This window comes from Nannobrachium achirus (genome assembly GCF_963921795.1).
Source record: "Nannobrachium achirus genome assembly, chromosome: 16".
Classification (NCBI taxonomy): Eukaryota; Metazoa; Chordata; class Actinopteri; order Myctophiformes; family Myctophidae; genus Nannobrachium; species Nannobrachium achirus.
The window spans coordinates 57621584-57649148 of NC_137823.1; the positions used below are offsets into that span (position 1 = coordinate 57621584).

Sequence of the window (27565 nt, forward strand, 5' to 3'; positions counted from 1 at the left end):
GTTTTAAAAACGAATTCATTAAGTTGATTAAATTGCTGTACTCTGAGTCCACAGTTCAGGTAAACGTAAATGGGGTCCTAACAGAGCCTTTTGAAATTAAGAGGGGAGTAAAACAGGGTTGTCCTGCGTCGGCAGCCCTCTATATTTTAGCGATTAACCCTTTATTAAAACGAATTAAAAATGATAAAAGACTCTCCGGTATAAAAACCAGTAGTGGTGAGAGGGTGGTCGTCTTAGCTTACGCGGATGATGTGACCATCATAATTAAAAACCAGAATGAACTAGACATTGTAAACGAGCACTTGTCACTTTACGAAGAAGTCTCAGGGTCAAAGCTGAATCATAATAAAACAGAGGGTGTCTGGTTCGGGAGGAGGGAAGCCCGGCCAACAGTTAATATAAAATACAGTGAAACGATGTCAGTCCTGGGTATCAAGTTCAGTAACAGTGATAGCTATGGAGAAAATTGGGATGACAAAGATAATGAGATAAAACAAGAACTAGAGAAATGGGAACACAAATCATGCTGTTATAAAACCAAAATTATAATTATAAAATCATGTATTGTGTCCAAATTATTATTCCTAGCAACCATATTTCCTCCTAAGGACGAGACACTTAAAAAAAAAAAAAAATTATTGGTCAACTTTATTTGGGGAACCACCAGGGAGGTTACAAAAAGAACCCTCTTGTATAAAAGTAAGCGCTTTGGAGGTCTTGGAGCTGTTGACCTGGGACTAAAACTTAAAATTTCATTTTGTAAAAATGTAGCTTCCGGATTTAAAAGAAGTGCAATGTGGATTGGCGAGGCCTTAAGCTGGACCAAAAAGAAGGGCAGAGCAAGGAACTCCCTTCCTTATTTTAAAATAATGTACGGGGATTTAATGTGTAATTCCGCTCACTTGAATATAGATTGGACTGAAATGTCTAGCAAAAACATTTATGGTGCCATATGTGATGATCTGTATGGTGGCGTTTTTCCATACAAAAATCTTGATGACAAACAGCAGCGGGTGTTTCTAAAAAATATTTGGGAAAAAACTTTATCAGAAAAGAAGAGAGATATCATGTGGCTGGTATCTGTACGGCGACTGGCCGTTAGAGCAGTGGTCAAGTGGAGCTTGTATGTAAGAACTGCTAAATACCCTTTTGTCAATTATTGTGACGAAGACGAAACAGTAGAACACCTGCTACTGGATTGTCTCAGGTCACAATATGTTTGGGGGGAAATGTCCCGTATTGGTTTTAAAGTCAAAATAACTTATAACGCAGTAATGTATGGTGTTTTTGAAGAGACTCTTTCAACCATGGACCAGGACTTTTATTGGTCTGTGGTATGTACCACAGTTAACAAACTGTGGAACACCCGCTGTGTAATGACAATGAAGAATGAGGCCACCTCTGGAGAGGTGGTCTTTAAGCAAATAGTCACTGAGCTGAAGAGACAAAGAACTTTGGACTCGAAAAAAAACGTACTGAAGCCGTGGCACCTTTTGAGCTTGTAACCATGTATTTATATTTATTATATTTCTATTTTATTTTTTCTACTTTATTATGTGCTTTCTACTTAAAGGCCTATTTTTGGCTAGATGCTGGGGGGGGAAAAAAAAAAAGAAAAGAAAGAAAAAAAAGGGGAGGATTTATAAGAAGAAAAGTAATGCCCTTACATAATTTTCCTGTACTTACAATGTAATTGCATTCTAATATATTGACATGCCTGTTTCGGATTTGTTTGTATGAATGCTTTAAAAAAAATGTCTGTAAACTGCAAATTATCAATAAAGTTTATTTAAAAAGACAAGGGTTTTACCCAGGGACATGCTGGGCCCCTGATTCAGCCCGGGAAAAAGAGTTGTAGAGGCCCTCATTGCGCGCTATAGAGAGAGATCTCTCTCTATAGCGCTGCTGCTACTCAAAGATTTGCCATTTCAGATCATGACAAGTGACAAGCCAGTGGGCCAATTACTGTACATGATTATATTTTGTTGTCATCGGGTGGAAACCTTGTATGTCCAAAACTGTTTGTTTTGTATTTATCATTTTAAAAATGATTTAAACTAGTGAAAACAGCCGATCTACAAGCACACAACGCCTCGCACCGCAAGGCGTTGTGTGCTTGTAGATCTGCTGTTTTCACTAGTCTGCAACGCACTGCCTTGTATGATGAAGCAGGGCTTTGCTTTGCGAAAAAAAAATGTATACATTTGAAACTTGGAGATACAAGGTTTCTGCCCGACAGTGACGATTTACTTTTGCCTTATTCCCGGCAATTCCTAATTCCTAATTCCCATTCCCGGCCGGCCTGGACTGGCCGGGAATGAACCGGCCGTTCGGGAGTTGGCCCGCTTTTCCCAATGGCCAGCACGTCCCTGGGTTTACCACAGTAACGGCCGGACGTGAACCCTGATTCTGGACCTCTCTCGCTCTGCTCTGAGCAAGAAGGAATGGCTTTGGTTTGGTCAGTGGTCTCACAGCGTCTGACCATTGGTTTGGTCAGTGGTCTCACAGCGTCTGACCAAGCAACTCTCTGCCCACCCAGCTGCTGGCCACAAGCAGGGGCGTCACAAGGGGGGAAAGTGGGACTGAGTCACTAGGGCCCAAGGTGGAGGGGCCTTCATTATTTTATGCTTTTTGCTATTGAAAAATAGCAGATCTACAAGCTCACAGCACGGCACCGAGTGCTGCGCTTGTAGATCTGCTATTTTTTTATTTTTTTTTGCTTCTGGGGGACCCCTGGAACTAAATATTTTGACATGGGGGTCTGTGGCCAAATACATATCATTTTGGTGGTCCTTCACATGAAAGGAAAAAGTTTGAGCATCACTGACATAGAAACAGAGGTTAAAAAAAAGAAAAGAAAGAAAAAGCCCAAACATTCACGATTTCTCAAAAATAGCAGATCTACAAGCAGCACATTCAATAGTTAAAGCACAAAATGTGAGTGGACCCTTGTACCCAGGGCCCAGAATTTGGTGCGATACCCCTGGCCACAAGCAATGTCTCAACATCAAGTTCAACATGTAGATTTTGCTCTTTTATGTTAGGACTTTGACCATGTCCTCAGAATCTCTCAACACCCCACCTCCTCCTGAGGATTCATGTTCTGTTCATTGAAAGTAAAATGAGCTTTGTGTGTTTTGTTGGAAAACCTTTTAAAGGTATTTATTGTTTTTAGACGGTACAGTCAGTGGAGGGAGTCAGGAAAGCGCGGGCAGAGAAAGAAGCTGACATGCAACACCAGGGCATGAGACACATTTAAATCCAGGATGTTGTGATTATGTGGTAGCCGTTAATGGAGAGAGTTCTATAGGCGGATTACAGAAACAACACCTGAGCCATTGCTGCTCCAGTCTTTATGGTTCTACAGCAGGGGTCCCCAACCCTTTTAGCACCAAGGACCACTTTCTTTCATGTTGTCAATATTATCACGGACAACTGAGGGGTTGGGGGTATGCCGCACTTTTCCCTTTACCTCATGTAATGTGTGTAAATCTGTCCTGTTATACATGGTACTAGGCATGAGTCAGGACCATACTGGTTCTTAACTACAACCTCTGTCAATTTCCTGCATCTGCGGAGCCCTAACACTAATCTCATAGGAAGGTCCTGGAAAAATTAGCTGTGCATTGTCTTTGGTTATTGATTTTGCTGTCACAAATTAAACATTGGCCAAATTGTCAAATATTAGAGGCAGAAATTGTGAAAATAGCTGATCTACATGCTCACAACGCCTCGCAACGCCGGGTGCCGGGGTCCCCAGTTAAAATATTAAAGTTATTTCGATCACGGCCTGAAAAGAAACCACTGTCTTTGGGCATTGAGCATAGGAGTAAGCGAATCGTTATTGAGCTGAATTATTGTTATAATATAGTCCTGGAAATCTGGTTAAATATTCTGGAAAGGTTTTGGAAATTAATTGGTAAAAATGTGTGGGAACCCTGGATTACTCTCCCAGCCCAGCTTCCATCCATGGGGGTTCAACAAAGTATTAAAATAACACTATCATCTTTTGATGGTATACAGTCTACATTATCTCTGTACAGAAATTGTGGTAGGGCTAATGTTCAATTACTAGCAGCCATTAAACTGAGCAGTATTACTGCATCTCTGAAATGCCCCCAAGTTGTCGCTGGGGTGAAATCCATGATGACTACAAGCCTGGCGTGCTGTTTTTTTGCCACCGTCTTTGGTGGTGGTGACATTGACCTTGTTCCCTGTGCTTAATGGGCATAATGGCACTCATATTGGCTACGGATGTGCCAGGCCTGTGCTTCCCTTCTAAATGCATCATGGGAATTGTAGTAAGTCAGAGAGCAATCTGGGAACCCATCGTCAAAGAAGAAAGGGCGACACCTATCGGTCTGTCGCGCTCTGAGGCTGTCTCGAGAGATTACTCAGAGAGAAGTAGGCTGAAACAGCCAGAAAGGGGAATTTAAATATTATTGTTACAAAAATAACCAATAATAATAGTCATCATCAGCAATGAACTAAAATGCACATTAAAAACATGATACTCTTCCCTTTCAGGGTGTCACACTTTCTACTCTTAAATGGGACCACACTGATTGTGAGCAACAGTGTGAGGAAACTAGAGAGATCCAACAAATTGCAAGCCCTCTGTCCTATTGTCTGACTCTGGACATGGATACTGGTCCTCTTGTCAGGCTGAGGCTTGACGCAGGTCAAAACTCATGTCACTTCTAATGATTTTGTCTTGCTTGTCCTCACTGATTATTATTTACAGTCAGGTTTCACTGCAAGAAGAGAAGCCGCCTTCTCTTGTCCCCTGACGTGGACGCACGCAGCCATGCATGCACACATGCACACCACACACACATGCACACACGCGATGTGTGAAGTAGCAGTTCTCCCCGAGGGGGAGACAGAAGAGGGAGGGTGTTTGGGGGGAGGGGGCTTCAGGAGAGGGTCTCCCAGGGACAGATCAAGCTCTCTCTGTGAGCTCTAATCCACTGATTCTCAAAGTGGGGGTCCGGGGGTCCCCAGGTGTCTTTCCAAGTGGTCCCCATAGAAATCACTTTAACCACTTTAACCCTGTTTTATACCGAGGCTATTCTAACAAGCTCACATGTATCGCAACTTGTACATCAGCTGTTTTCAAAATATTTTGAAAATCTTAGTAAGACAACTTAGTTTTTTTGCAACAAAGACTATTTTTGATAGTCTTTAGAGAAAAGAAAAGATGAGTGTTAAAATGTTTTCATTTACTTCTTTCTGTCGTTTTAGTTATTTTAACGATTTTGATGTGCATTTGCAAGTGGCTAAATGACACAATAAGCCCATTCCCAAGATGCACTGCAATCTTTCATGGGCAGATGTGACTTATGGGGGCTGGTGTAAATAGTAATAAAGACATTGCCGGCTTATTGTCTCTAAAAAGACACATTTAACCATTTGTACGCATGCCCCCACCCACTGAAATCAAAATACTAAAATCGCTAAAATAATAGAAAGCAGTGATTGAAAACATTTGAACACTCATCTTTTCTTTTCTATAATTACAATCTAAAATATGAACCCTTGTTATAAAAAAAACATGACATGCCATGTATAGGGAGGACAACGTGTAATCAAGAGTCTTTCTCATATTCAATAAAAGCAACTGTTTGTCGTTGTCCTCCTAACGTCCTTGGTGGTGCTTTATGTTGTGTTCCAGGCTTCGATACGTTCTGTGGCAGCAGGAAGCCCCCCATAGACCTGCACGTGGACACCAACCAGCTCATCGTCCAGTTCCGCAGCGGGACGCACATCTCAGGGAGGGGCTTTCTGCTCTCCTACTCCACGGTCCAAAACCAAGGTGTGTGTCTGTAGGAGACTAATGACTGAAGCACTGTAAGCACTAGAGCAGGGGTCCTCAACAGGGGGTCAGGGACCCCTAGGGGGTGCTCAGAGTTACTACAGGGGGGTCAAATTTTTCATATTAACCACTTGAACTCTAACGTCCATATTCTGATAACTTTAACCAAAAATAGCAGATCTACAAGCTTGTAGATCGACTCTTTTCGGCAAAGAGGTTTGGTGTAGAGGGGGAAAAAAGAGCAGACTAAGTACAGAGCGAAAGGTCAAGTTTATTAAGTATTGACGGTTCAAGTGGTTAAATATCTGAAAACACAAATTGACATGAATCCAAAATACACTGATGATTGTGCTGTCAAACGATGAAACTATAATGGAATCTATCACATTGCCATTGTGAACATGAGCACTATCCTTAAGTGTTTGTTTCCGTAGCATTCATATATAATTCCCAAAGCTGGTCAAACTCGTTCTGTCTACCCCTAACTATATACGTTAGTCTCTCCAGTCCAATAGAGTTCATGAGTTCTCGATGCCACATCCTCAACGTAGGGGCATCAACGCTTTCCCAACATAGTGCCACCACCCTTCTAGCTTGGAGAAGACCAAAATCTAAGATTTTGGTTAGTTTTGCTGGTTGTAAGTTCTTCGGATAAATTCCAAGTATACAGAGTTTAGCACTTAGTGGAGCTGTGATTTTAAAGATTCCTGACAAACACTTCATAACTTCATTTCAAAAGATTTGCATCTTAGATGTAATGTATGTAATGTATGTAGTTTTAAATGTATTCAACTTGATGTAAGGGCCACACAATCCTCCACAGTAAAGCACCACATTTAAATCTAAAAAGTTTTGACGTTTTAACAATAGTGTCACTGGTCACTGTTCACCGTATTCACTTCTTGCGTTCATCAGTTGAATCTAGAGCAGCCGTACTTTGCACCCATACTCTGTGTGTGTGTGTGTGTGTGTGTGTGTGTGTGTGTGTGTGTGTGTGTGTGTGTGTGTGTGTGTGTGTGTGTGTGTGTGTGTGTGTGTGTGTGTGTGTGTGTGTGTGTGTGTGTGTGTGTGGAGCAGGGTAGTTATCCTATCCTGTTGTTGTGGCTGCTGGTGTCCTGTTGTTGTGATGTGGTCATTTCTGTCTGTCACGTCTGGCGGCCAGGCTATTTTTAACATCTATTGTCTCTTCTTCTTCCCACAGATCTCCTCACATGTCTGGACATGGGGGGCCACTTCTCCCCGCCAAAGTATCCTAAGTATCCAAAGTATAGGTGAGATACTTGTTCAAGTTCTCCACATATGCAACAATAGATCCTCAAAACCATGGGGAGCTGGGCTCAACACCCAGTGTCTGCTCTGCCAATGTGAAATACATGGAAAAAAGGCTAAAGTGCTACAAGATCATGTTTTTTTTGCCATCCCCAGAAGTTACCTCCGTCATGGATTCCTAATGTGGATTTTCAATGGAGTTTAGGAGCAGTGTTGCCGTGGTCTTGGGTCGCGCGCCCCCGACGACCCATATCTTTTTTGAGCCAGGGTCTCGCACCCCCCAAGTTCACACCTCGACAACTGTTTTAACAAAGAAACGAGCCTATTTGCATATCAATAGACCTGTATAGTAGGTGTTGAGCGACGTTCGCGACCCCCCAAACATTGAATCACCACTGCACCACTGTTTAGGAGCGTTGTATACATTAATATTATCTCTGTAGCCCACAAGGCATGTTATTCAACAAGATAACCTCCACAAATCAACATTCAATAAACCACACAATTTATAAAGGTAAAATAGAAACATGCAGCACCTTCAAAGTTCGCTTGAGATATGACTAAAATTTGTGTAGAACAAAACATGAAAATGTCTTAAATCATTTTAAAACATTTTCAAGATTTTCCCAAAAGAGTTTTTACTAATTATCGCACAACAAAGTACATGGGGCTTAAGTCAGGAGTCTTCAACAGGGGGTCTACAGGGGGTCCTCCAAATCTTTGAGTGAACCTTTTTTTAACCTTTTTTATATTAACCACTTGAACCCTAGCATCCATATTCTGAGAACTTTAGCCAAAAATAGCAGATATAGAAGCTCACAACGCCTCACAGCGCGAGGCGTTGTGAGCTTGTAGATCGGCTATTTTTGGCAAAGATCTTTGGTGTAGAAGGGGAAAAGAGCAGACTAAGTACAGAGTGAAAGGTCAAGTTTATTAAGTATTGACAGTTCAAGTGGTTAAATATCTGAAAACACAAATTGACATGAACCCAAAATACACTGATGATTGTGTCGTTAAAAATGAAACTATATGGAATCTATGAACATGTTGTGGGGGTCCCTGCTTCATCTCTCTCTCAACTAAGGGTTCCTTGGCCTAAAAACGTTGAAGACCCCTGGCTTCAAATTATACCATGTAACTTTATTTATAAAACAAATCTTAAAATTGTCCTAACTGTTAAATCGCTAAAGTTTTAGAACACCCACTCCGTTATTTTCAGCTTCTGAAGCCTTCTCTTTATTTGTTTTCTATGAGCCGTGAGGGGGTAGAATTTCGCGGCAAAATGACGTAATCTGCATCATCTGTATACGTTGTGTATACGTTGGCCAATCACATCGCAGATCATACACACATGATACACTACCGGCCAATTACAGTGCATCTTGCGTCTTTTCAGGAAATAGCTTGCTTCAACAGCTTTGTTTACACTGGTCTAGAAGTCTAGCATGTAGCTCCCCAACCGCTGCTCGTAGAGGGACACGAGACCCCTCTATAGATGCGTCTCGGCGAGGCGAGGCGGACGCGGTGGTCTGAAGGCCCGGTCCGCAAAGAAAAACGGCCGAAAAAAGCAGACGCGACCGCGGTTTGCTATACTGCTACAGACCACTAGTTGAGCAACTTACACAGTATAACTTTAAGTGGTTTACCATTTAGCAGCTGTACTGTGTCATGACAGTCCTGCCAGGACGGGGCTTCCCTCTCAGCTCCTCTGCTCTGCTATTGTTGTCTCCAACAACAGGAAGTACTGTCCAGCAGGATGCCGCGGGGTGGCAGGGGACGTGTCCGGGGACATTTCTCAGGGATACCGTCATGTAAGTTTGCTGCTTCACTGCATCTTAATTCAACCTTGTATTACTAATCCACTGTAGCACAACATATACAGACAATACAGTACAATTATTTATTAGGTTATTAGTCCATTAAATAGTCAGGAGGAATGAATTAATATACTGAAACCAAACAGGGTTCAACTTAAGCTCTATTTGCTTCTTTGTGTGACATTTACTGTAGCAAAAATAGCCTATCTACAAGCTCCCAACACATCGCATCGTGATGAGTTGTGAGTACATTTTGACTAATGTGCTCAAAATAGGGATGCCAAGCTTAATGTGATTATGATTCATTTTGAATGAATGAAATAGTTGAGTTGTGATTTAACAAAAATATCAAACATATTGATATTTAATGGCATACAGATAGTTTACAATTCCCAAAGGTAAAAGCATGTACTGTATTTAGTTCAGTCTGAACCAGAAGCAGGGATAAAACATATCCCCACGGGCCATAAGAAGAAGCTTGGATTCCCCCCTCCATCCTTGCACTCTGTGTACAGAAAAGCTTAGAGTTTTACATTAATTAAACAAAGTTGAATTTTGATCAATATTGTCATTAAGTCCCATCGTTTTAATCAGTTGTCGAGGAAAAGATATTCAAATAACTCTAAAAAAAATCTACTTGGTTACAGCCACACAATCTTCCATTGTAAGTTAGTTTAAATTAAACAAAGGTCAAAATTTGAATCTCAAAGTATGACATTTTAACAACAGTGGTCACTGTTTAACTCTGTGCACTCTAGCATTCAACACTGGTACTTTGCACTGCGAGCCTTGAAGTCAGGAGTCATCCCTAGACCCTGCGCTCCCAAACCTTTCAGCTTGAGACCCAAATGTACAAAAATACATTCTGAATTAACCGCTTACGCCCTATTTCAATAGTAGGGAATATAGATGATCCACAAGCTCACAAGTTGTGCACTTGTAGATCTGCTATTTTCAGTTTTTTTAACAAAAGTGTTAAAAAAACTGAACTGAAAACTGAATTATTGAACATTTCTGAAACTCTTTAGAAAGATTATTTTAGTAACTTTTGGGAGAAAAAAAATAATTTGTTGGAAAGAGAGGAAAAAAAAAGAAGTATATTTACTTGTGGCCCTTCAGTATATTTAACACTGCACTGTGGTCGCGGACACATTTTTATGGGTCCCTTCATTTAATTGTTTCCTACATTTAGTTTTTAATTTTATTATTACATCAAAACATAAAAAGCAACTATTTTCATGAATGAAAAACAATTCCGTAGTAATTTCATGAAGAAATAAAATAAAAATCGAAGGAATTGCACGAATTAGACGTCGTGAAAATAGCCGATCTAAAGCTCACAACGCGGCATGAAGTGACGCGTTGTGAGCTTTGGATCGGCTATTTTCACCAGTTTGGGTTCCGGGTAAAGGTCTTTCTTTTTTTGTGTCACTGGCAAAAAAACGTTTGGGAACCACTGATCTAAAGCATGTTTTCTGTCTTGCTGTCACCCCGTCAAAGGATAAGGTGTTATGTTTTGAAGGGACTGGTCATTTTACTACAGCCTTCCGGCTTCCGGGTGATAAAAGTGGCATTTTTCCACATCGGATACTTTCCTAAGGCTGCACATTGTTTGTGTGTGGAAGTGGCTGAGCTTAGTAATCCATTTATGTAACACGGCAATTTACTACATATCTCACATTTTACTAGGTTACATCATGGAACACTTGAGGACATTGTTTTGCGTGCGTGCGTGCGTGCGTGCGTGCGTGCGTTCGTGCAGCCACCAGCGTTTGCATGTGTTTCCCAGTGTCATGTGCTCAGGCTCAGCACTATTAGAGAGTCTTCTTTAAATCCCACAGATTTCCTGGTTTGTATTTAGAACAGAAAGTGTATCAACCTGGGTGTCAGCCAGATAAAGCACCTCATTCCACTTTTTCTCCCTGTTGTTACACTAGCACTGCTGCCCCCAATTTCTATATTCTATTAAAGGACTTTGTCTGAGCAGTTGTAATGTTGGATGCACTGGTTAAGGAAGCTGATTGTATGGTTGCATGTGTAGCAAGTAGCTCTAAGGCATTGGTTCTCAACCTGTGGGTCGGGACCCCCAGGGGGGGTCCCCCAATTATTTTGGGTGGTCCCCAGATGATTAGCTTAATGTGCAGCATTGTTTTCTCGCTCAACAATAAGCAAACCAATATAAGAATCATTGTCTGATGAGAAGAGACATGTAGTAATAGTCGTTGGGAGCGGGACTCGAACCTGTCAGGCTACACAGGAGCCTCGGTGCCCAGATCACTAGGCCAGCAGTCAGGACCAGTTTTGACAATTTTTGACAATATTTAATAGGGATGCTTGTTTGAAAGTGGTTAAATTATTAACTTGTCTACCGGTATACTTTTTTAATTCTAATTAGCAGTCTACTGTATATATAATAAGAAGTAGGGCATTCACCAAATATTCGTATATCCGAATATCAAAGTCACTATTCGACGATGTTCCCTGAAGTCGAATATTCGCTTATTTTTATTTTATTTTATTGTTTTCTCTTTAAAAAAATATATAGTTTATAAAGCTTGGATAGATAGGAAGTCATAAGAATGAGTTGTCAATGCCCCTGGTGGATGAATTTGTACATGCTCTATACCAGGGGTTCTCAAACCTTTTTAGGCCGTGACCCCCAAAATAAACATATTTGAACCGGGGACCCCCACGCTGACAAGAACTTGGAATTGTAGGTATTACATTTAATGTTACTCGGTTCCGCAGATAAATATTGTGAAAATAGCCGATCTACATGCTCACAACGCCTCGCAACGGCGTCGTGAGCATGTAGATCTGCTATTTTCACAATGTTCGCCTCTTGCTTACTTAATATTTGTCGAATATTCGACTATTCGAATACTTTGAGGTCGAATAATTCGAATACAAAAAAATCACTATTCGTGAATGCCCTAATAAGAAGTGGCTTTCACTGTCTTGCACTGGATTATCATGCTAGCTTTGAAAAACAAAATGATCTTATGCCCCTAAAGGTTGCCCACCCCTGATCTACAGTAGGCAGTAGTCAAAGAAAAAGATAAATGTCTGCTGGTATAGAAACAATGAGGTCTTGTGGATTTGAAAGTGTGTAGACCAAAGAGAATGTAAAAAGAAAATCATATTTTGGGTTGGGGACTCTTCACTGATTTGTTGACAAAAATTATCTTGGCACTTGGGATGCGATGGATGCACAACAAAGGGCATGAGAATGCAATGGGTATGAGTCACATAAAAGCCCCTCTGGTATTACTGCAAAGTATATTCATGAATTCTTAGTCAATAACCCCAGAGAGAGATAGAGAGAGTTATAGCCACATATGGCTATAAAGCTATAATCTTGGCCTATATTGATTTTCCAGCTTAGCTATTGTTTAGCCACTAGCGTGGCCGTTGCCCATAGGCTTTAGATATTATACATACTGGGCTTTGGCTAGCTGGGTCTGCCTTTGTCCAGGCATGTTGGCTATTATACACCAGCTAGCAGTCCAGGCTTTGATGAAGGGCTATTGTACTGTCTAGCTGGTCCAGGCTTTAGGGACTGACCCAGATTACTGCTAGACCAACAGAAGGTGTTAATCAGCCCACTGCACTCAATCAATAGCATGTGGCCTTAGCATTTAGACTAAACGTTCAACTCATTCCAACCCGCTTTACAGAGCAAATACAAAAGCTCTTTACTGGTTATTCCTGGTGCAGGACAAACACAAATACAGCAGTGCGGACAATGCAATCAGTGGAACAAGAATACTTAGTGCAAGATTAGACAACTGTAGGCAAATAGATATTAGTATATTATGTGTAGAAATAATCAGGAAATGGGTATTGTGGAATAAAACCACTATTTAGAGCAGGGGTCTTCAACGTTTTCAGGCCAAGGACCCCTTAGTTGAGTGAGAGATGAAGCAGGGACCCCCCAAAACCTGTTCATAGATTCCATATAGTTTCATTGTTTGACAGCACAATCATCATTGTATTTTGGATTCGTGTCAATTTGTGTTTTCAGATATTTAACCACTTGAACTGTCAAACTTGACCTTTCACTCTGTACTTAGTCTGCTCTTTTTCCCCTCTACATCAAAGCTCTTTGCCAAAAATAGCCTATCTAGGAGTTGTGAGCTTTTAGATCTGCTATTTTTGGCTAAACTTCTCCGAATATAGACGCTAGAGTTCAAGTGGTTAATATAAAAAAGGAGAAAAAAAGGTTTCTATCACACAAAGATTTGGAGGACCCACTGTAGTAACTCTGAGGACCCCCTAGAGGTCCCGGACCCCCTGTTGAAGACCCCTGGTTTAGAGTAACTAGTACATACTGATTGGATCATCGCAGTAAACAACTGCCACAGCCAGCAGTGAACATGTATCAGCACAAGTAGTAAGTGTAACAATTGTGAATTGAAATGCAGTCCCATTGTTATCAGTTCTCAATCTGTCATTTTAAGACGGCTGAATTGGTGAGTAAAAACAACATGCTAAAATAGCATTCTTCTTATATTGAAGCCCTTAATTTTACTTAGTACTAATTACAGGCAGGGCGATATTGGACAAATATCACAATATCTTTGACAAAATACCTCAATATTGTGTTGCATTCTGAGCTTGTAGAAAAATGCTCATAAGATGTTCACGCGACTTTATTATTTTTTTATGAAAAGGGATTAAAACGAGGAAAAGCCATATCACAATATTATAATATCCCATATCGATAAAATAGTGTAGTTCCAGCCAATGGCGTTTTTTTTTTCAGGAGCATGGAATCACACGGTGTAAAAGCCACTGCTCTGCCTTGCAGACAGCCAGTCATTAAACTGCTGTATATTCATGTCTGCCAGTCAGTGGATAAATGATCAAGTTAATGAGGCAGTTAAATCTGACCCCCAGCCAGCTGTGGGTCCGGATAAAACGGGAGGTCAGCATGTTAAACCTGACCCAGGTACAGCTGCTGCCCCAGATAAGGCACAGGGGGCCCGTTTACAGACATTGTATGAAAATGTAAGCCCAACTGTTAGCGACGATAACTCTTTTATAGGCTGGTCTGAGACCCGGGGCCGTGGGGGGGCCGTGGGGGCCTCTGTCTGTCTGTGGCTTCCCTTAACGAGTCTAGAGCACTTAACACTTTTCCCCAAACAGTGGGCCGTGGACACATGGCGCTAATGCCTCGCAGCTATAAGGCCCTGGGTTCGATTACCGCCGGGGGACGTTGTTGTGGGCGCTGGGGGTGTGTTCCCTCCTCCGCGTCATCAGCGCCCACACCCTAGGTGGGGTTGGTGAAAGGGGCCTTTCTGTGTGGAGTTTGCATGTTCTCCCCGTGTCTCCTAGGGTAGATACCCTCTCAAAAACAGAATCATGAAAAAAACTAGACAGGGGCTCGCAACTCACTTTTAAATTCTCGCAAGTAAGCTCCACATTTTTATTTACGCAAACAGCAGCAAATACCCTTGCGGTCTTTTTCAAGTAGAAGTATGTAAGTATACTGTACTTGAAAAAGACAGCAAGGGTCGAAACGTCGTATCTGCTGCTGTTTTCATACTTTTTGATAAGCAAATCTAAGAAATAACACAAATGTAAAAACCGTTAAGAAGTGCAATAGCTAATCTAGAGCAGGGGTTCCCAAACTTCTTTGGCTCAGGGCACCCTATACATATTTTTTCTCCATCCGAGTCACCCCTACATTATCTAACATATAATTAGAGAGAGAGGTCAGTCAGTCACAAAATGCATTATCTATTCACTCGCTTCAGCGACTGATCTCAAATTTAACATGGCATTGGTCATTAGCATTATACACACGATGACGGAGCCCGAATTTCATTTTTCCCAAATTCTAGCGATTTTTTAGCGTTTCTTCACTCTACAGCTCTACAGCCTGTTGTCAGGGTTACGGTCCGTTCCTCCAGGCCATGGGATCTGTAGCCCCGGGCCCACACACACCTCTCTCACAGTTAGGAATGTTGCAGTCTCTCTCTCTCTCTCTCTCTCTCTCTCTCTCTCTCTCCATGGGTCACGCATGCAACGGGTGATGTGTGTCTCATCTTCCAACGGGTATAGAAAACTTATGTGGAGCAAATACATCCTCATACTTCTATTCACCTAATTTTGCTGTTAAATTATTTGTATCCATCATAAATATACACTCCTCCATGGGCTGCTCCTTACATTATGATGCTCCCACATATTCTCACGCACGCACCATGCAGTTACAGTTACTTTCCCCAAAACCCACACTCTGCACATATTTTGCAGCACATATATTCGAACGGGTAAGGTCTAGTATTAATAATTTTCACTCCCAGCACCTTATATTTATTGCATATTTTAGTGATTATGTTGCGAGGAAAACGTTGATTGTTCTGATGTTGTTAGCACAGCAAACCCCGTAAATTCTGTTTAAAAATAATTATTTACATTTATTTTTTGCATCTAAGAAATTAAGTTAGAATTGGTTGAACACTGAACTACTGTCATCTTTCCTCTCTTGAACCTCTCTGTCCTTATCACTCTTCCACACTCATTTTTTCCACCTGCTTGCGATCACATTTTATATGTTGGATAATTATTTGGTGACCTGTGAAATATTGAGGTCTAGATCTAGACCGTGCGTCATGCATTAGACCTAATCCTAGCCTGAGAGTAATTTCACCAGATTCCACCGACCATTAAAATGCACCCCCTGGGGCGACCCGACGGCCACATGGCTATATGGGGCATAACACATGGGCTGTAATACCCGACAGCAAGTCCCTTTGCTCCATACTCAGCCGCCTGTAGGGCTGTCAATTGCAATTATTTGACATAATCGCGATTATTTTTCATAACCGTCAATCGTTTCCATGTTGAAAAATGTTCATATATACATTTTTTAAGTAAGAAATAGTGGAAATAGCAGATCTACAAGCTCACAAGGTGCATCCTATCAATGTTCTTTTTTAAGTATAAATTTGTCAAATAAGTCCTTCATTTTTTGTATATTTACTAGGTTATGTGTCATATCTACCATGTGCAACTTCAGAGCCTACAAGCCAAACAGAAATGTAATTGTCAACGACAAAAACGCAATTAAATCGGTAATGACAATTAAACGTCATGTCATGTGTAATGTCAGAATCGTGACAGCTCTAACTGTACCCATCAGAAATACAAACTCGAAAAACATTCCCCACCAGTTCACACGCTGAAATGAGATTTCTCTGTCCTACAGTAGGTGAAATGAAGATGACCTGCACCGGCGGTCACTTCACTTGTCAGACATGACAACAATGTTGATTTGGAAATCATTTAAACTAGTTCAGTATACACCAGACAAGACATAATAAATGGACAATGTACCAACACAGTATTTGTGTTATAGGCTCATAAGAAAGTGCTGAAAGTGCTATATCTGTTGGAGGAGTGTTGGCCAGGCTTAGAACGGGTAAGGGCATACGGTATAAAAGGCCGCAATAGCCTGCTGCAGACGCTGAAGGCTCTTTATTTGGCCTACAGCAGGGGTGGGCAACTTTGATGATGGAGAGGGCCACTATATTTTCACATTCACTCCAGAGGGCCACAATGCATATTATACAGTCAAAAATAGCAAAAATAGTAGATCTACAAGCTCAAAACGCGCCGCACTGCGACACATTTTGAGCTTGTAGATCTGCTATTTTTGCTATTTTTGAATTGGAATCTGAAATAAATTTTAGATATTTTTGAATTGGAATCCTGAAAAGTAACATTTTTATTTCATTTTAAATGCATTTATATGTTTTTTTTGTTAACTTTGTGAACATAAAAAAAAAGACGAGTGCTGCTATGTCTAATATAGACTGAAGTAATTAAAGCGAGTCATGTTTTAAATGCTTGGTTGGAAATGTAATTGTAACAGCTGAAATCAATACTATATCAGCATTCCAATATTAACCAGGGGCCACATTAAGTGAAGGTGAGGGCCGCATGTGGCCCCCGGGCCGCCAGTTGCCCATGTATGGCCTACAGGGTGGGCCTAGACTCATTTTCCTGTAGGTAGTTTAGTGCAAAGATCCCATGTTCCCCCACTAAGCACTGCCTTCCTTCACAGCAAGACAGAATGTCTGGCATTCTTTCTTGACATTGTAATTATAGTCATTGTTGGCCTGGACGAATGAGATCGCAGTGTGGCTTTTTCCACGCAAAAGCGTACCCAATTCAGATTCAGAATAGCATAGGTCGAATTTGAATGCTTCAAATAAGCTGAAATGGTGGTATGGATATTTAGCACCTGTCGCGAACGTTTGCCTTGTGTATGTTCCTATCCATCCGAGGCACTTTTGTCTTTTCTGTTTGCACATTTCTCCCTCCGTCTGTCCTCACCTTCGTCTCTATCTCTCTCTGTCTGTCTGTCTTGCAGACCTCGGTGCTGTGCAAGGCAGCGGTCCATGCCGGGGTGATTCAGGACGAGACAGGCGGATGGGTGTCTGTGGAGACACACAAAGGCCAGAGCCACTACCCTGCTACCAGAGCCAACGGGGTCCAGTCCAAAGAGTGAGTACAGCCAAGTCAACACACTCATCACAAAGCTTGCACCGTGATCTGTCTAAAAACAAACGTTGGACATGTAACTCACACAGGAAAATGAAAAACCTGAAATAACCTAAAATATATATAAGAAAATACATATATGGTCACTAGTTTCACACAAATAGATAAATCAAATAAATTACATTCTGGTGGACCCATCGACAGGATCAAGATGAAAGGGTAAGCAACGAACAAATTGAGCAGAGGCAAATCTTTCACCGACATTGTCACGTGTGCATTTAAAATAAGAATATTTGATTTACTTTAATGTGGACTTTTTCATTTTGGAGCGCAAGGTCCAATCCTTTTGTGACCTTTTTTTAAAGAAGTCTCTTCAATGAGAAGAACAGGACTTTATATACAAGCAATGAATTTCATACATGGGCCTTGGGTTGCGATGTCCAGACATCATCTATCATGCCCTGTTGGTTTTGTTGTGTCTCTCAGGGTCACGGTCAACTGACCCCTCCGACCACGTCTCTGTCCCCAAAGTCCCTCAGGGTTACAATTACAACACACAGTGATGCTAACCAGGGTGAGCATTCCACCACAGGCCTGTCTGGCCCTTTGCTGTAATTACCACCATTTATATCTAAAGACAGCCATTCGGTTGGCAGAGGAATCAATGGCTGTAACTCTTTCCTTTTCTATTGACTGTGTACAGTACGTGATAACTGTGCACATGTGCAGGTGGTGGTCGCTTCGCTTGTGTAACAAAGGCAGATGCATGTCAAGACCAGACGTAATTGGTTTCAAAGCTCAAAGAGCATCACTCAAGCTGTCTCTGCAGTTCAATGGGGAGGTCTTTTTTTTTTAAAGCTCATTGGTATTTATATATGCAAATGTAAGCTAATAAGTGATGGATGTCAAACCATGGCCTCAAGGTCATAATGACACATCATTCTGACATGTACAGTAGTTTGTCGTTGTCGGGTGGAAACCTTGTATGTCCAAAACCGTTCGTTTTGTATTTATCACTTTAGAAATGATTTAAACTAGTGAAAATAGACGATCTACAAGCACACAACGCCTCGCACAGAGAGGCGTTGTGTGCTTGTAGATCTGCTATTTTCACTAGTTTTGTGCAACAGTCTCTAGTGATGAAGCAGGGCTTCTTTGCGAAAAAAAAAAAAAAAAACATACAAATTTGAAACTTGGAGATACGAGGTTTCTGGCCGACAGTGACGAGTTGTGACATGGTTTTGGGGGAAAAAAGAAGCCTGGAGTCATCATGATACTGTGTGTGTGTGTGGTTCCCCACCGTAACCTTGGTTTCAATCCTTTCCATTTCATTTGTATTTGGTCCTGCCTGAAAGGGAAAAGGTTTCTTCCACAAGAACCCAAAGACCACCAGGGGTGTACTTTAGCTATTGAGAAATAGCTGCGAGCTTGTAAATCCGCTATTTTTGAAAAGTCTTGAAAATCTGTGCAAATCTTTGAATATATGTATTTTTTGAGCGAACATTTGTAACTTAGATTTCGCTTCTGGGGGGTCCCTGGAACTAAATATTTTCAGATGGGGGTCCGTGGCCAAATACATATCATTTTAGGGGTCCTTCATAATAAAGACTTTTTCACGATTTTTCAAAAATAGCAGATCTACAAGCTCGCAGCGCGGCACTCGGTGTCGCGCTGTGAGCTTGTATATCTGCTATTTTTCAATAGTTAAAGCACAAAAGAATGCGTTCCCAGTCTAAATGGGTTGAACCCCCTCCCCCTATGAAGAACGCTTATGGGGGGCCCCGCAGTGAATCCTTGTACCCCCAGGGCCCAGGATTTGGTGTGACACCCCTGAAGACCACCAACCAATTACTGTCACGCTCACGTGCACTGTCACATGGGAGTGTCTGGTCCCCACCGGGGACCCCCTGGGCACAAAGATGTTGCTCCTTAATCAACCATTAATCAGTTCTCCTCATTAATCTGGCCCTCTGTAAGTGAGTTCATGTCAGCCGCTGTCGTCTATGCAAGGAGAAGACCTCCTCTTTGTTTCATTGCATTAACCCTCAAATACCCAGAACGCGCCCGAGTCGCATTAGATTTTAACCACTTTAACCATTACTTTATGCTTTAACTATTGAAAAATAGTAGATATACAAGCTCGCGGTGCCGCGCTGCGAGCTTGTAGATCTGCTATTTTTGAAGAATCGTGAAAATGTGTGCAAGTCTTTGAATATCTTTGACCCGATCTTTGACCCGACTTCTAAATCCTTCCTCTAAATCAGTGGTTCTCAAACCTTTTCATGTCAAGGACCCCCAAACAAAATTACAGGTATTTGGCCGCAGACCCCCATCTCAAAATATGTTGTTCCAGGGACCACTCAGAAGCAGAGATTTTCGTTACAAATGTTCGCTTTTAAATAGATATATTCAAAGACTTGGCAAAAACAAATCACGATTTTTCAAAAATAGCAGATCTACAAGCTCGCAGCGTGGCACTCGGTGCCACGCTGTGAGCTTGTATATCTGCTATTTTTCAATAGTTAAAGCATTCAATAATTCTAGGCCTAAATAGGTTAACCTCAATGAACCTGGAGTTATTAATCTCAGAGCTGTCAGTGCTGCTGCATTTGGCAAATACAGCATTACGATATTACGATAATCACATCAACGCCAGACTTGGTCTCTCATCATAAATACATTTCACGAGTGGGAGCTGACTGTGTCTAGAGAGTTTTTTTTTCCACCCTCCATAAATTATCCGTTTTACAGCTGCTGCCATCATCTAACAGAAGGATGATATTTTCAAGACTAACTACATGCCACTTCTGATTTACACAGCAAAACATCTGTGTGCGCCTGTAAAAAATTTTACTGTCAAAAATGTTGTCCGAAAATGAATGATGTAGCCAAACCTGATTACATTATAATATCTAACAATCATCATCATAACCTTTATTTAAACTTGTAGTACAACTGAAAGGCAGGCCCTCATTTACAATGTAGGAATCATAAAATCATATCAATACAAAGAGATACATCCCCAAGATGATGAATCACACATGATATACTACATCAGGGGTCTTCAATGTTTTCAGGCCAAGGACCCCTTAGCTGAGAGGGAGATAAAGCAGGGACCCCCATTACATATTGTATACAATTTTGTCGCAGATTTTCATCGACTTGTTTGACAGCACTGGTATCAGTATATGTTGGATTTGTGTTAATGTGGGTATTTTTTCAGACGCAGAGTGAGGCGTTGAGAGCTTGTAGATCGTCTATTTTTGGCTGAAGTCCATCTCAGAATAGGGATCGGAGGGTTCAAGCACACAGAGATTTGGCTGCCCCCCTGTAGTAACTCTGAGGACCCCCTAGGGGTCCCGGACCCCCTGTTGAAGACCCCTGTGCTAAATTCGAATTGTAATTTGTCAAAATGTAGCAACCGTGTCATCGTCTTGTGTGTCCAGCTTCACATTAGCCTCACCTCTACCTCCATGTTGCCCTGCGCTGAAGGCTGTGTCGGAACACAGCGTTTTAACTGTAACCTCCCAGCCGGTATGTGTGAAATGCTGGCAACGTTGGAGCCTGTTGTGTCGGGACAAGTTGGGCTCGTCTTTGAGATGTTCTTTTCTGCTGGCTGCTTTTCCCCTCAGTCTAGCAGGAACACATTGATGCTGCTTTTCCCCTCAGTCTAGCAGGAACACATTGATGCAATCTTAAAATCAGGAGTGAAATATTCACTTTAACCACCTGCTTTGTTGACATGTGTCACCCAGGGGTCCTTCCAAATATCTTCACCGGAAATTCTACGTGTTTGTTGTGAGCGTGCCTTTTGTTGCCAAATGACACGCCCAGAATTGGGATGTCGGGGTTGAGAGTAGAATAAAAAATATGTAAATAGTTGTAATTTTCACTGGCTCGCCAGACAACTGTCATGTATCAATTTTTCTGTCGAGTGAAAACTTTTACTTTTCAAGATTCAAATTCAAAGTAGAACAAATAGCAAGTCTACAAGCTCAAAACGCATCACTACCTGTTTTGTGCTTTTTGCTAAAAACAAACCCTAAGACAACATAACACCATAGATTATGGTGTTATATAATGTACTTTATGGTTGAATGTTTTGCCTGGTATGTGTAGAATTCAGGGAACATTTCGCAGTGGGTGGAGGCCTGTGCTGTTTGGACAAGTTGGACCGCTGACTTCCTCATTGAGAAGCTCTGGGTTCTGATTGGTCCCATCCACCTCCATCTGGAAGACAGCATGTTGTCCTAAGCGTTACCTGATAAGGTGTCAGCTGGAACAGTGAAGAGAGAGGGAAGGAGGGAGTGAGAGTAGGGATGGGACCATACGCTAGGGGTGCAGGAAAAAATCGATTTGAATTCGAATTGGGTTTTCTAACATGGTAAGATTCAGAATCGATTCTCATTTTCCAAAAATCGATAAAAAAAAAATATATATATATATATATCCACCTGTTTCCGCGGGAGTTTACTGGAGATTATTTGGACCTGTTTGGACCACACTTCCGGTTTAACAGCAGACATAAAAGCTCACGTCGCGTCGCAGATACAACCGTTGTGAGCTTGTAGATCACACTCGGCTGCGGCGCCGGAAGCTCGGTACAGCGTCTGCGCAATGCACTATGGGGCGTTGGAAACCCGTGGATATGATTTTTTTTTTTTTTTTTATGATTTTTATTTTAAATTTTTTATTAGATATTATGTTTTGTTTGTACAAGTTAAAAGAATGTGTTCAAGCATTAGGAAATCAGACATGTTGTCTTGGATTTACCTTTGTGTGTTTACATTATTGCAATAAGTTGATAAAACCTTTACAATTATAAAAGCCACGTAAATGTACTCTGCTTTCATGCCAGCAGACTGGAGTAGATCCTGATATCCTATTAATTGAATAGAGAATCATTTTGAATCGAGAATCGCTTTTAAATCGGAAAATAATCGTTTCTGAATTTGAATCGTTTGGATTTGAAAGAATCGAAAAAAATTGTGAATCGTGACCCCAAGAATCGATTCTGAATCGAATCGTGGGATACCCAAAGATTCGCAGCCCTACGATACGCTATATTATCATTTATCGTGATAAAAAAACACTCACGATAATCGTATCGTGGAGATTTAATTTATAGTGATATTGTCCCTTCGTAATGCACTGGGATCAATCCCTAATAGTCAGAGAATTTTAATAAAACCCTGGAAATAAATTCCTTACCAAACAATTTCTTCACCAATGTGTTCGTAAAGGTGTCTAGTAACATATCTAACAAAGATTGAAATTCAACATTCCTAGCAAAATATTTGACAGCTAGGGTAATTCTGGGTCTCATTCACTTACTATACACTGTACTGTAAAGGGAAAAAATCACTCCCAAAAATATGCTTTAAGTGGGGTGTGAGGGGTCTAACTAGGTGTTTTTAATTATTCTGAATCCATTGCAAGCATTTTTTTTGCACGAAAAAAAAAACATTCATTGGGCCAAAATCAGACGCAAAAAAACGATGGTTTAGTGATGAGTCATCATTTTTCACAAGATGTATGGGGTCCATTTTTGGCCCATGGAATGTTTTTCGTGCAAAACAAATGCTTGCAATGGATTCAGAATAATTAAAAACACCTAGTTAGACCCCTCACATCCCACTTAAAGCATATTTTGGGAGTGATGTTTTCCCTTATAGTACAGTGAATGAGACCCAGAATTACCCTAGCGGTCAAACATGTTGCTAGGGATGTTCAATTTCAATCTTTGTTAGATATGTTACTAGACACCTTTACGAACACATTGGTGAAGAAATTGTTTGGTAAGGAATTTATTCCCAGATTTGACAGGAATTCTGCTAATTTTCCCTGACTAAGTGAGAGAGAGAGAATGACGTGACAACACCTGTCATTATCTGATCTGAAAGAAACCCAGGATGTGTGTTCAGGATTAGCGCGTCTTTGTGGTTCAAATGAGACGACTTTTACAAAAAAAGATTTCACCTCATGAAGGCTTTTAGATGCTCCTGGCTCTGTAATCATCACATCAAAAATGAAACCTCCACCTTTGATTGGCTGTTTGAAGAGTCCAATGGCATCAAATCCAGGAAAAGGCTTTTAAGGGAAAGCTAAAGGGTAGTTGCGGGTTTGATGGTTTAAAAGTTGCTGTTCAACCTTGTGGTGCTGTTTAATTAACCGCTTTAAAACCCCTATATACTTAGTTGAACCTGGTCCCCCAGGGGTATATATACGGTATATAATGCTGCCACTTGCCCTATTGCAAGGGTCTCAAATGTGGCATCTTTCCATGGGGGAAGTGTTTCTGCTTGGAGCATACGCTAAAGGCTCGAACAGAGTCGGGTCCGCGGTGTAGTGCAGTGTAGTCTTTTTGAGTCATAAAACTACAAAGTTAACGCTCAAAAAGACTACACCGCACTACCGACTCTGTTCGAGGCTTAACTCAAAAAAGTTGCAGGGGAGAAATAATTGTTCATAGTTAAGTTTCCAAACATTTTGTGAGGAGTTGATGATTCACTTGGTTCTGAAGCCCTGTCTCAGTGTATTGGACTCTGATCTGAACAACCAAGGCAAAAATAGGTAAACATTTGGCAAAAAAATTAAGATCTACAAGCTCACAATACGTCACAACTTGTGAGCTGCTAGATAGTGTGTATATCATCGTTGTAGGGTGAAAACCTTGTATGTCCAAAACCATTTGTTTTGTATTTATCATTTTAAAAATGATTTAAACTAGTGAAAACAGACAATCTACAAGCACACAACGCCTCGCACCGCGAGGCGTTGTGTGCTTGTAGATCGTCTGTTTTCACTACTTTTGTGCGACGGCCTTGTATGATGATGAAGCAGGGCTTTACTTTGCGAGAAAAAAAATCTAATTTGAAACTTGAAGATACAAGGTTTCTGCCCAACAGTGACGATATATAAGAGTATAATTGGTTTTAAAAAAAGGTAATGGGTTTGATTGATTTGTTCCCTGAAGGGAGAATAAGAGGACAACAACAACAGACAGAGCAGAAGGTTCTGGCGAGTTGAAAAAGAAAGGACGGAGAGAAAGAGAAAAGGGGGTTCATGCTTCTTCCTTTGTGCCTACGACGGGTGTTCACTGTGCAGCGGCCGTACCTCCATTCATCATTGCCATGGTGATTGTTTTCCTTGATGGATAACATGCCTCTCACCTATTTGTCTCCTCCTTCTTTCAGCGGCTCTTTGTCAGACAGCCTCTTCACGTTCATCTCCAACGGTAAGAATGGATTTGTCTTCCTCGGACGCTGTGTGAATGATGTGCTTATGTTCCATAGCGGCCCTGAATAAGCTCCGCTAATAGAGCCTCGCAGCGGAAGTGGTTTACTGGTCCCACTAAAAGTTCTTCCATTCATTTCCTCATAGACTTTTACAAAAATATTTTTAACAATTATGTTAAGCCTCGAACCAAGCCATCCAGGATGGCAGTGTGAATCATGACCATACAACCTTTGATCCTATGTGAAAACATATTTTAATATTTAATTATTTGATATACCGGTACTACATTTAATAACTACCCTTTGTTTAGCGATTTTCAATTGATTTTCTTTTCATAGAAACAAAGGTTTCATGTTCATGATTCACTGCCATCCTGGATGGTTTGGTTCTAGGCTTAACATAATTGTTATAAATATTTTCGTGAAAGTCTATGAGGAAAATGAACGGGAGATTTTTTTAGAGGGACCAGTAAACCACGCCCACTGCAATGCTCTATAGTCCAATTGTTTTTAATATCACATACATTTATTTTTATTTTTATGTGATTCACATGTCATGGGAACATTCAGACACATTAGATAACAAAATATCTTCATCAAGATAAAATAAACTCATCTTTTTACAAAAATGTAGCATTACAAGGCATGTAATAACGGTCAAACAAAAATAGAATGGGTTGAGCAAGATCTCTAAACTTGAGTGAGTACCGGGTATATATTTACCCAGGTTTGCTGTCATCTCAGAAAAAGCACTTATTAACGCATTACGTGCGTCATGATGATACGCAAGCTCACAGCTCGTCACTTTGTGCCACGCTGCGAGCTTGCAGCTGCTATTTCTGAATATGTTTGAAAAATCTTGAAAGTGATTTGAATAATTTATTAAAAGTGTGTGGTTGTCAGGTAATGTTAGAGACAGCTGTGGAAAGGGAAGAACTTTAAATCACTGTTTCCCAAACAGTGGGGTTTGTTTTTCACGTTTATAAAAACTAAATTCAATGATTTCTTTTCATGAAGAAGAAATCAAAGAAAAATCGAAGAAATTCCATAAATTAGAGCACAAATGTTTAACCCTAACCCTAGGGTAAATGATTTCATTTAATTAAAATAATGACAAAATGTTCTGATAGTAAAAGCAGTTTCAGTTCTGGTGGAATCTGGTGGAGGAGACAGGTTTTCCTCCAATCAGGATTGAGTGGGACCTTTCTCCAATCATGGTCGAGTGGGGGCGGGCCTTCTGCGCACCAAGGCCCGCCCCCACTTGATCATGATTGGAGGAAGGCCCCCGCCTGTCACCTACACGAAACACTGAAACTGAAACTTATGTGAAATCACTTACCCTACCTTTAAGAAGTAGTGAAAATAGCCTATCTACAAGCTCACAACGCTGCGCAAAGTGATGCGTTGTGTGCTTGTAGATCTGCTATTTCCACGAGTTTGGGTCCCGGACGTACGTCTGATTTCTTTTTTGGGTCACTCACAGGCTAAAACGTTTGGGGACCCATTAAGACCTGAGGTCGAAAACTGCAACTATATCAGTGGTTCTCAAACCTTTTCATGTCAAGGACCCCCAAAATGATATGTATTTGGCTGCCGACCCCCATCTCAAAATAATTGGTTCCAGGAACCACCGGAAGCTAAGACTTGAGTTAAAAATGTTGGTTTGCACACAATCTTCCAGATTGTTCAAAAATCGCAGATCTACAAGCTCATAGCGAAAGTGGTCATAGCACGAAGTGACGCTCTATGAGCTTGTATATCTGCTATTTTTGAATAGCCAAATGTGCTTTGAGAAGCAATGTGCTATAGTTAAAAGCTAAAATGACATACAGTATGCTTTCCCGGTTTAAAGAGGTTTAGAGAGGTTTTGGGAAAACGAAAGGTGTGGCCCTTTTATCTATTTCTAGCATCATGGGAACGACTTTATCTCCTGTTTTGTTTTCTTATGGTCATTTGAGTGTAACAAGCCCTGTAGCCAATTACATGTAGAGGCTAGCTCTGGCAAATAGACACATGAGTGTGCTCTCTCACACACACACACACACACACACACACACACACACACACACACACACACACACGCACACACGTCTTGTGAGGACCTTCATTTGGCTACATTAATCCCTATATTCTAACCATAATCAAATCTATAAACCTTATACTACAGTATACATGCCTAACCTGAACCGTTACCTTACCTAAGCCTGTAACCCTAGTCCTAAACCCTAACCATTCACTGGCCTGTGGAGATTTACTGTGTTTTTATGACATACAGTACACGCTCTACAGCAGTGGTTCTCAACCTTCTAGCTCAAGACCCAAAACAGAAATTAGATTTTGCGATCCAACCGTTCAAAACATTTGAATTTGTTTTTAATTTCTGAACATTTGTGGGTGATTTTTAATCTTTTGAAATATAATAACTAGTAAGACGCCTCAGGCCACAATGATGTCGACATCAGGGATGTGGACATCAGGGATCTCCATATATGGGCATAAAAGGGATTTGTTCCCCCTGGCATCACAGGGATCTCTCTAACAGGGCATCATTAATATTGATGACATCAGGGATCTCACATTTGGAACACCCCCTGTAGTAACTCTGAGGACCCCCTAGGGGTCCCGGACCCCCTGTTGAAGTCCCTTGTTTTAAGGCTTCACCCCACTTCCTGCATATTGTTGAGTCAAGGCTTGCTGTGATTGGCCAGGGCCTGACTCCTCCCACACCTTCCTCTGTTCTGTTCATTAAAACACCAACGTTAAGGATGGCCTTTAGAAGGACAAGGCTTCAGTCTCTGCCATTAAGAGGTCATGTGACGACCAGAAAACCAAACAAAGAAGCACTTTGACGGTCTTGTATTTTCTCTCGTAACAAATCGTCGCTGTCGGTGGGAACCTTGTGCTGCACGTCC

At 41.2% G+C, this 27565-nt stretch overlaps 1 protein-coding gene across 1 annotated transcript in view; it reads left to right on the forward strand.

The window, feature by feature from the left end:
• Positions 1-27565, forward strand: part of dcbld1 (discoidin, CUB and LCCL domain containing 1) — a 66685-nt gene that overhangs the window by 16438 nt on the left and 22682 nt on the right. The window contains exons 3-7 of the mRNA XM_080744331.1: positions 5675-5815; positions 7017-7071; positions 8823-8895; positions 17285-17418; positions 24612-24652. Coding sequence (XP_080600457.1) covers positions 5675-5815; positions 7017-7071; positions 8823-8895; positions 17285-17418; positions 24612-24652 — 444 coding nt within the window. The remainder of the gene's footprint in view (positions 1-5674; positions 5816-7016; positions 7072-8822; positions 8896-17284; positions 17419-24611; positions 24653-27565) is intronic.